The sequence below is a fragment of the Python bivittatus genome, unplaced genomic scaffold (genome assembly GCF_059951505.1).
Source record: "Python bivittatus isolate LINGU-HERP-01145 unplaced genomic scaffold, Pbiv_v1 ctg000580_np1212, whole genome shotgun sequence".
Lineage (NCBI taxonomy): Eukaryota > Metazoa > Chordata > Lepidosauria > Squamata > Pythonidae > Python > Python bivittatus.
This window is the reverse complement of record NW_028277087.1, coordinates 20,093,373-20,104,794: the sequence shown is the minus strand read 5'-3', so window position 1 is coordinate 20,104,794 and position 11,422 is coordinate 20,093,373. Positions and strand designations below refer to the sequence as shown.

The 11,422-nt window shown below is 41.0% G+C and overlaps 1 protein-coding gene across 1 annotated transcript; it reads right to left on the bottom strand.

Moving 5' to 3' along the window:
• Positions 1–1,120: 1,120 nt before the first annotated feature.
• Positions 1,121–11,275, bottom strand: SIX6 (SIX homeobox 6). Its single transcript, XM_088149930.1, has 2 exons — positions 10,704–11,275; positions 1,121–1,298 (listed from the first exon to the last, which is right to left on the bottom strand). Exons 1-2 carry the CDS (start codon positions 11,273–11,275, stop codon positions 1,121–1,123), a joined length of 750 nt encoding a protein of 249 aa, XP_088006056.1.
• Positions 11,276–11,422: the final 147 nt, after the last annotated feature.

The following is an 11,422-nucleotide window of genomic DNA, read 5'->3' as shown; positions in this document are numbered from 1 at the left end:
GGAGGATCCAGTAATGATCAAGGAGCAATAATTTTCTTTGTAAATGAACTTCCAGCCACAAGCCACAAAAACCCAAGTGAATAAGAGCTACTTGAATGTGCAAAGGACCAACTGTCTACCAGCTGTGTGCTCAATAAAATAACTGAATGAACTGGTCATCCACATTGTAGTGTCACTGTGTTCCTGCAAAGCCAGTCTCTATGGCTAGTTTATAATTTTGTGTTGAATGAATCCATAAAAGAGAATTAATTGAGTAGACCTGATGAGGCAGTTAATCATGGGTAAACTGTAAACACAGCCCATTGTTTTGCAAATTCCCCTCGCCAGGTATTGTTCTTAGCTGCCTTTCTCACATCCTTACTTAACCCCCCTATCAATACCTGCTCTTTCCAAGATTAAGAATTTTTAACACAAGGAAGGGAATAACAGAATTTATTTTGCTCACCGGATATATTATTATACTGGTTTCATTTGTTTCTTCTGTGTTTTGGCTGCCCTTCTTCTCCATACAATACCAGATCCTGCACATGCTCCACAAAGGGAGGAAATGAAATACAGTATCAGTTATTCACATAGGCACCGCCCCATATAATAATAATAATATTAATAATAGCGATTATGGTAACCAAATAAGACGATCTACCAACAGAGTAATTTAAATAAGTCAATAAACATTATATAAAATATTTATATTTATATATAAAAAGTAAAAGAAAACTAAAAACAAAACAAAAATCGCTGTCTCTGCAGTCGGATATTCCGAGGGAAAAAACAGAGATTCCAGTGGGCGACGCCGGTGGCACCCTTTGTGCGCCCGCGCGCGTAACGTTTGACTCCACACGTTCCAGTATCTCCCGGTTGAAGAATTCAAGGCTTCGGAGTCTTTCTTTCGGCAGGTCCTGGCCTGGCTGAGTCCTGTTCCTGGCGCTCCTCAGGCGCAGAGACCCCGGACAGCGGACAAGGCAAAGGGTTGAAGGCGGCGAGGGAGGCAGGCGCCGGCTGGCCGTGGCCGCCCCTCGGGGTACCGCTGCGCCCTCGCCGGATCCCCTCTTCGTCCGCCCCTCGGTCCGCAGACCCGCGCTGTAGCCCACGCAGGCTCGGCGGGGCCTCTTTCTCCTGCTCACAGGTCGCATTCGCTGTCGCTGGAGGTGATGGAGATGGCCGAGGAAGCGGCGGCTTTACTGGACAGGCTGGCGGCGGGACTGGCGGCGGCGCCGAGCGGCGGTTCGCCCGCGCTCTCTTCCTCCGATGGCAGCGACCGCCCCGCACCCTGGGAGGAGAGTCCCTGTTGCTGGAGCCTGCGAGACGGAGGGGAGAAGAGAGGCCAGTCGTGACTCGGGCGGCGATCGCCACGAAGGGCAGCCCCCCCCCCGCCGTCCTTCAGCCCCCCCCCCCGGCCTTTCGCTGCCTCGTGCGTTGCGAACCCCGCTCCCCTCTCCCGGCCCTGCCCCTCTTCCGGCCCGCGGAATTCTGCGCCGGTGCTCGGATCCAGCGCCCAGTTAAGACCCCCAATTGGAACAGTCCACTCACACCACACTTCCTTCTGGCTCCATGCCACGTCCACGTTATTGTTTCCCTCCATTGTTTTTTGTCCGTTGAAGTCCACAGCGTGGATTGTGTGGGAAAGGCTAAGGTTCTGCTTTATCTCCTACCACTATATCTTACCTAATCAGTTTGTACTGAATGAAACATATTGACCTGTCTATTCATTTCAAGTACTCAGCTATATTTTGGATGAGAGCTCCTCCATGTTGAAAAGCCCAGAAAATTGTTCCTTTTTTTTTTTAAAGTCCCTGCTCCCCCCCTTAACTGACCCAAAGACTACATTCTCTCCCCCTCCCCCCCTACTGCTACCTTAGTGTCACCACCATTTGGCCCACTTAGTATCATTCTGCCTTCATGGTTCCTACAAAATCATAACCCCCCATTTAGGAAAAGTCCCCACAGTATCTCCCCTCTTAATGCCAGCTACAACATAACTACAGGCATGGCCCAGCTATAGATAGGAAGCTGCAAAAATTCATCACCATGGAAGGTCCAGTACCTTCTCTGAATTTTCTGGCCCACACATAGATAATATACACAAACTGTATATTTTTATTGTCAAATAGGATTTATTTTTACAGTCAAAGTCAGTGACTCCCAGTACACATCTGTGTAGCTTTCTTGGCAACATTAGGGAAATAGTTGCCACTGCTCCTTCAGGGATTTTTAAAATTTATTTACCGATTGACACTGCTCCTCAGATTTCCTGGTGGTCTCCGATCCCAGTATTAATTAGATCTAAGCTTGCTTAACTTTTGGGGGAATGCTTTTTATGCAATGCTTTTTGGTATAGTGAGATAGAGACTAATGTGATGCTTTTTGGTTCCACCACAACTAGCCCTGGAAATAAACATCATACTGGAAGCTAGTCCTTTGATTAGGAAATATATGCACTTCCTTTTTTTTTTCCAGAGTCTAAAAAAACATGATAAAGTCAGATGGGGTGAAGAGCATGACCAGTTCATGGGAGATATCTATGGCCCTATGGTGTCTGCAAACAGCAGGTTACTTACTCTTAGGCAGAAGTATAATAAAACCTGGCATTTTATACCTATCCTAGACATTGATGTATTGAACACAATAGGATTTTGGAATAGTCATATATATATAGAATGTCGTATATTAAGATTTTACACAATTACATTTTGACAGCTTTTCTTTTTGTCTCTTCCTCTTCATATTGCAGCTTTAATCATTAATGTTTATAAATATTACTGCAAATATTTAGAAATTCTAAATATTGATTCCTTTTGGAATCGATTGCAGTCCAAATACCCATTACAAAAAAATACAATAATAACCTTTTTAAATGGCAGCAAATTGAATCTTTAAAAAATAAAACATTGTAAAATTACATCAGGTTTCAAAAAATGAACTTTGAAACATCTGGCTACATGTAATTGATTATGGCTCAATCTAGGTATCTTGCTCCTTTAAATAAGAATATCTGTCCTTTTGCCAGACTCCTCCATTCTGCTTTCACCTTGTCTTTAACATTTCAGCTTCACTGCACCTTATCCCTTTTTTTCTTTCCAGCATTCTCTTTCTTTATCAGAATGCCTCTGGATCTTACATAAGCTTCAAAGACATTATTAGAAAATAAAAATATTTTCCACCACAGTTTGGAAGCCTGCCTACAGTGTCCAAATAAAAGATAAAGGGTGATAGAGAACATCCAGGTCAGAAAAGTGAAGGCAGGGACAGTATATCAGTTATCTTTTGGTAAATGGATGTGACTGGGGACACCGATTTTTATAATTATTGTGTGAATTCCCACAACATGCATTTACAATTCCATAAGTGCTCATCACCTCAAAAAGGTAGCAATTTCTAAATTAATTATTCTAATTTTTTGTAAAAAAAAATGTGACCCCAGTGATCCTATCATATTCCTCTGGCTGGTGACTGTTTGACTCTGTACCATAATTCCTCTATCTGTATTGGTTATTTATACTGAAAGATGATCACAACTCAGACAAGGAACACTGGGTTTGACAGGTTTAAATCTGGAGTGTAGCCACTAAAATTCAATGGGCAGGATTGTTTCCTTCCTATTATTTGCAAACACAAGTTCAAGGTTGTAGCACTAAATAATAATAGTGCTAGAATAACTAGAATAATCTTCACCAATGTTTGCCCTCCAAATGTACTGTACTGCATTTCCCATTATCCCCTGCAAGCAACCGGTATAAAACAGCTTTGTATGTTAACATCTCAACTTCATTCTATAACAAAACCATGAGTTCTACTCCCTTCTTAGGCATGAAGCCAGCTGGGTGACCTTGGGCCAGTTGCTCTCTCTCTCAGCCCTAGGAGGGAGGCAATGGCAAACCACTTCTGAAAAACCTTGTCAAGAAAACTGCAGGGACTTGTCCAGGCAGTTGTCAAGAGTCAACACTGACTCGAAGGCGCACACACACACACACACACACACACACACACACACACACTGAGATAATATAAAGTCCAGGTCAAGGAAAACAGATTGAAGACCAAATAAAATGTTTTAATGAGTCAACTAACTTGATTTTGGCCTTAATCCCACTTGTACTTATAATGGCACAATCATACCCTGACAACACCAATTTTCCCCCTTGGCTTCATGACATTAACCTCCTATTGTCCCAGCTCATGAGCAGGACAGCCTTAAATTATCATTAGTAGTACTAGTATACAAGCAGTGTTTTTCCTCTTAAGCCACATTATCCCTCCACTGTCAAGTTGGGTAAAATCTGTAATCGTTTGTGACCCATTGGAGACAAAGATACTGTTTTGTGGGGGTGAAGATGTGTTCTGTAAGAATCGGGAGGCGTAGCCATCAGACTCGTCCTCTGGTCACTAGTCAGCCTCTGCTACAGCCATTTCTCTTCCAGCTTCACCCCCTCCATCAGCACTTTGTTTCCTGGGTTCCTATACCTGTCACTTCCTTCCATATTTCTGACACTCAACTTCTCTCCAGGCATCCAAAAAAATAGAGAAGAGCAGACTTACTATTTTTAATCTAGGACTAAGAATGGCACATTTGTGTGAACTCAGTACTATCCTGAAATTTATCTTTAAGATGCAGCAGCCCTGCATTTCTTCACTGCAATGTCCGGATAATAATGAGGGCTGTTGAACTGGGTTTTTGTTTGCCTATTTGCAATTTCCCTGCATCTGCCAGTTTTAGTCCCTCTGCTGCCCACCCTTGGATGCCCAGCAGCTAGCTGGTTTTAGTTATTTTGCTCTATCAGACCCAGCTAGTTGAACAATTATACCAGGATCTGGTTTCTTCCTCTCTACAACTATTTCCACTCTGGTGTTTTCCCATATGTTTCTTTATTTCATATTATTGTAATTTGGGTTGGGTGATGATCAAATGGGATGACTGTTCTGGGGGCTGAGGGGGAATAATCCAGAGTCCTCAAATAAGGTCACCATAGTTTTGCTGCAATGCCCTAAATGATGGATGGTTCTCCTACTGGCTGATGACATGCTGAAAGTGGTTGGCAGCAAAACCAAAGCAGAAAATTCCAGTCACCAAGCCTATGGTGACTGGCACCCTCAAATCAGGACAGCATCATTTGGCAATGCCTAGGAACAAATACAATAAAGTACAATAGGTTATGACATTGGGATCAGTAGATGTTATTCTGATGTTGTCTCATGCCAACTCAAGGATGAGTGGATAGCACTTTAACTCAGTTAGGGGAGTGGCCCATAGTAAACTTAGTATTTCCAGCTAAACTCTTTGGAGGTTTGTTTTGGGAAGAGGGATTTTCCCAGACTTCTAATACATGCCAGTCCTTCTTGGAATCCCATATACTGTACACACAGTTTCTCACAAAGGTAACATCCCTTACAGACCTCATTTGCAAAGATTCTCACCAACTTATCAACTTACCTTTGCATCACAAAATACCTTTACATTCTCCCACATCCCCCCCCCACTAGTTTCTCTTGCACAATAAAGTTCTTGTCAATGCCCATTTTCTCTGCTTCCTCACATATCGTCTTTACCCTAGCTAGAGGGTAGAGACTTTCTACTTTCTTCACCTCAAAGCAAGACTGACACCATATTCACCCTTCCTTATATAAGGAAGTATCTTAGGTGATATTAAGCTCTTATTTCTCTCCTTCTACAATACATTTTGATTGGATCAAGAATCAGTCACTGTATGAAAAATAAATATATCCAAGGCCAAGATAGCAAAAGGGAATTTCTTCATTGAGAATTTGGATACTTCTGAAAATCAGAGGAAGGGGATAAATAATAGACAGAATATTCTTGCAGGCTTCTCTGGCTAGGTATAGTTCTTCTCTGGTACAAGTAAATTGCTGAGCATAGAATTCTATTAAATACCCACCCACACCCACCTCTCGGTTTGGTATTTCCCCACAAGGCTGGGTCAAATCCATTTGCCACTCAAGATGAAGGAGAAGATGGTACACCTCCATCATGTAGGTGACTGGAGTGACAGCTGAATTTATTTCAATACAAGTGATGGTATAGTGTCCTGAGACTAAGAAGCTAGTTTAGAGGTATCGAGAAGGGAGTGTGGTTGATACAACTGTGTCTACACTAGAGGTGTACTGTTTATTTGATTTACATTCTGTCTTTCATTCAGGAGCTTGAGGCAGCATACATACCTCTTCCTTCTCTTATTTTTCCCCACGGACAGCTCTCTGAGATAGCTGGGCAGAGAAAGAATGACTAGCCCAAAGTCATCCACCATATGCAGCTAGTCAAGCAGTCAAATGCAACCCCCCAATCCCCCCCCCAGATTAAGTTGTCCACCAACAATAAATTCCAACAGCCCATCCCCTCTCTATGCCTTACTCTGCTGCTTACTTTGTAAATGAGACTCGTGGATATGAGAACTGGATTGGGTGGGAGGACTGCTCATATATCTCTTATTTTAAACCTGTGAATCAATGGAGATATCAAGGGATGTAGATCACTATGTGTGTGTTAAAGAATTAAATTTTGTCCCCCCATCTAGTTTTCAAATATTTCACCTGCTTATCCCATTTTACAGGACAGTTTCTGCTATGCTATTCTAAGAATTGAATGGTTCTACCCCAATATTTATATTATATCTTCAAATGCTGTATGTTTTGGTTGTTCCATTGTGCTGGTAGTTGTAGTAGAGTTACAATATTTTGGTTGCTTCTTTTTAGAAGGCATTTCTCACTTTATACATATTGTGTAAGACACTAGAAATGCTTTGTTTTCTAACCTCTTCTAGTTACATTATATAATTATAAGAATATAATTATATGATTTTACTAGGTCTTCAAGAATGTATACATTTGAGTTAAGATCTAATATAAGAATTTGTTTTTTGATAGAAATAATTTCTATATAATACTAGAAGACAAGTTCAGTAAGATCTAGAAGGCTTATTATAGGATACATTGAAGAAATATGAAGAATGCAGTTTGAGATCTGTTATGGTATTTTCTTTGTTATGCCAATTATAATTGCTTCACATGTCCCACAGGAACATATATAAATATGGATGCCTTCTTTTTCTTTTTCAAATAACAGTCACTCCACATGTAAATTCAGTATTAGTAAAAGTTCAAGTCATAGATATGTCTGAGGAATAAATATGCTACAGCAAAAATGTGAAACACATTTTTAAAAATATACCTATGAAGGTATTTAAGAAAATGGTGTAAAAATTGTTTTCAGGGAAAAAAGTGTTCAGGACTGAAATAAAATACATGTATAAAATACATTTCTAGTACTACTATTATCTCAGGTTTTTTATCAAGCTACAATTGTTGTTATGCCTGACTACTGCTCTTAGAACAAAGAAGGTAACAATATTAATTTAAGAGCAGTGGATAATGCAAGTGAAAATAATGTTCACCTTTATACTGCCAAATAAGTAACAGAATACTACAGTAATTCGATTTGATTGGGTAATTTGTTACTGAAATTACAATTTCCAAATCTATTCTGGATTACACTGTGGAATAACAAAAATATGTGTATGCATGTGAGGGAGGTCTTATCATCTTATCTGAAGTCATTATATTTTTTATTCTTCATTTCAAGCTATGGTTTATCTTCCCAATTCCAAGTATTTAAATGACAATTGAATTGGGATGTGTGTGTATGAATTTAAGAAGACATTTTTTTTCTGTTATGAAGGTAAATCAATTCCCTCTCCCCATGAAATTTTAAAAAATCTTGCCCTTAAATTGTACAAGTAACCCTTCTAAACTATTCTTATTTTTATTTTCACTCTTATTTTTACATAACATTTCTTTACATTAATTATATTTATAAAATCAGAACACCCAAAGAAAAAGGAAGAATATTTTCTGAACATAGCTTCAAGACAGCAGACTGAAAAGAACCCATTTTAGTTCTACTTCCAGATCTACAGAACAGAAAAGTAATTGTTTTAATTACTTTAAAAAACAGGCAAAGACAAAAACATTAAAATGATTATCTAGTTAAACAATGTGTGCTGTATGCTTTGTCTTGCCCTCATCTCTGTCCTATTTGGTGGTATCCTCACCACACTGAACATCTAAGTCTTCATTACAGTTTTTCTTCACTGACTTTTTGTGGTCTCAGAAGATTTAAGGAAATAATTTACTTGCCACTTAAGGCTGCAGTTCAGGAAATGGTGAACTCAATGATATTTGGCTAGCCAGTAAATAGATATAGAACTGCATGTTTTTTATAATTCTTACTGATCATCCTAATGAAAATTCAAGAATTTAAACAAAGGTGTTGCCCCAAATTAATTGTCCCATACATTTTCTCCTTCCATCTCTCATGAGACCACTTACATGTCAAGAAGAACATATTCCACTTAAACTTGATTTCAAGGAGGAATGCTGGAAAGATTCATATTGCTTGAGCTTTTGAACATTTATTCAGAAGTAAACCTCTGATTAAAAGGGAATTTCTCTAGGAAGTATATAGGAAAAGATGGTATTTTAGTGTAGCCCCTAGCTGCTGAGTCTTGTGTAAGTCAATAGGACTAAATTGTTTTACATTCCTGCACTTTGACACAACAGAGTCATGAATGAGGAGCCATTGTTTGCCTCCTGAAAAATAGAGGTCATTCGTGCTAATTAACATGTCTAAATGGAATCAGAAATTCTTTCCTATTAGAGCAAGGCTTTCTTTTCAAGCAAATTCTTACCTTCTTGGTTTATTCTTATTTATTCCTATGCAGGCATGCATACCTTAAATTATTTTATTATCTAACCACATAAATTCTCACTTATATTCTACAAACAATCACAGTTAATTTTTCCCAAAAGTGCATATCCTAGCTGCAATCTATCTCCACAGAAATAGATCTGGCTTCACAGGAATGAAGCTTCATGAATGAAGCTTATACTGAAACTGTTTAAATAGAGATGCTTTAAAACATAAGATATAATTATTTGGAATTCTGTTGGTAGTCACTTTTGTTGCAGTTGAATATACACATGTCATAAGGCTTTATCTGTCTAACAAATACAGGATTGTACCCTAAACCTAGCAAGCCACATTTTTAAAATCAAGTTAAGTTGGAATCCTATATATGATTTACATTTCAATTCCTACTTTTGTTCAGAGTGTATGTTGGATAAATATCAGAAATGAAAAATGTCAAAAAAAATTATAATTGGGAAAATTATAATTGTAGATATATGGTTATGCTGGACTTTAAAACTGTATATTATACTATGGCCATATTTTCTTTGAATTATCAATTAATTAAAAAAATATTTTGCAGTTTTTAAGTTGCATCTCTTCACCTGCTGCCAAAAGATGATTCAGAATGTAATTCAACTATGTCAAGTCATTGCCTTAAAAACATTATATATAAAAATAACTGCCATTTCCAAAGCTTACACACTTAATGGAATGAAGTTTCATTAATTAAGTCTCAGTTTTGTATATTCATCCCATATCAAGTTGATCTTAAATTGTTAAAAGTAAGCAGATAGCAATATATTAATTTGTAACTCATGTCTCCCTATTGGGATTTTAATAGATATTTACACATGAAAGTTCTTTTTTAAACATCCTTCCTTAAACTAGTATAGTAGGAAATAAGACTTTCAACATTAATCAAAATTTCCTTTGAAAATGAATGAGCAGCATGCAGTTAGATTGATTACTCCTGAATACGTGTCCACCGTGAAAAGCTGTGATCGCCAAAGCACATTTGCCTTTTGCGATCCTCTAACAATGATGGTGAAATAAAAATGCCAGGAGTTACAACAGACCAGGTTTCCTTGAATTGTTCCTGTAAAGTCAAACCTTCTGATTCCATGTTGACAGCTGTATCGTAAAAGCTAAACTGCAAAACCAACAAACTGACGTGAATCAGTATTATGAACGAAGGGAGCCTAATCTGTCTCCTCGCTTCCCATTCCTGTAGAAGCAGAGAAGGTCTTTGGGACAGGATTCCAAAGAAGGAGACTCTGCTTTGAGCACCTTTTGCAGATCATGATGATGATGATGATGATGATAATCATAACAACCATCAGTCAATTGCAAAAGGCAGCTTTACTTGGAACAGCTTACACCCTGCAACGATACCTTTAATATTATTAAACAACCACATCTGCCAATCCAGGTCCTTGGGAAGGACTTGATAGGTGGACAAAAATGCCAAATCCAGTCTAAACAACTGGCTGGCTGTGCAACCAACTGTAACAATATAATCACAGGTGTGCAGAATTCTCCTCTGACCTGTGATTAGGATTTAGGAGCCCAGCCTTACTTCCAGGTAAATATGCTTAGGATTACAGCTCTGCCTAAACATCTTTATTCTGGAGTAGGACCCACGGAAACCCCTCCAGGTTGGAACTAATGAAACTGTAAACAGAAAATGTTATCACTTTTGTAAATCAAATAGTTTCAGCTGGTCTCACTCGGGTCTGCACCACACGCAAGACTAGCCTAAAAGGAGGCTGGATAATGCTTAGACTCAGTCGATTTAACGAGCTGTGCCAAACAGCCCCTCAGGTTATTTACCTCTCAGGGCACTGCGTGTTTCGTGACATACAACAATTGCACGTGGCTGACCCAGGTTTAGAAGTTAGCTGTTGTGTGAATCAGCCACCTGCACCGCACATGAAGACTGGGTAGCGGTGAGCTACCCGCCCTTCCCCGTCGTCTGCCTCCTCCGCTCCCGGCCTTTGCTACTGACCTGTTCTTCGCGGCGGCGGCCCGGTCCCTTTGGCGCCGGTTTTTGAACCAGTTGCCCACTTGCGTGGGGGTGAGTCCCGTGGCCTGGGCCAGCTCGCGCTTTTTGCTGGGGTTGGGGTAAGGGTCCTGCAGGTACCATTCGCGGAGTAGGTGCCGGGTGCGCTCCTTGAAGCAGTGGGTCTTCTGCTCGCCGTCCCAGATGGTGCGGGGCAGCGGGAACTTCTTGCGCACCCGGTACTTGTCGACGGGGCCCAGGGGCCGGCCGCGCAGCTTCTCGGCCTCCTGGTAGTGCGCCTCGAGCCAGAGCGCCTGGAGCTTGGCGTGGGACTCCTTGGGGAACTTGTGGCTTTCCAGGATGTGGTAGAGCTCGCGGTAATTGCCGCCGTGGAAGGCCACGATGGCGCGCGCGCGGAGCACCGACTCGTTCCGGTTGAGCGCCTCGCACGCCGCCGGCGCCACCGGCAGCGACCACAGGAAGCGCCCCAGGCGCTCCACGTCGCCGCTCTCCTCCAGGGTCTCGCACACCCCGGCCACTTGCTGCGGACTGAAGTTGAGGATCGGCAGCTGAAACATGGAGACGGCCGGGCGGAGCCGGGGCAACCGGGCGGGCTCCTGGGCCGAGACGCCTCTTCTCCGCCGCGGCTCAGGCTACTCGAGAGCTTTGGCCCCTTAATGCCGGGCTTCTAGATTTCGGCGCCCGCCTCTTGATCTTAATCTTAA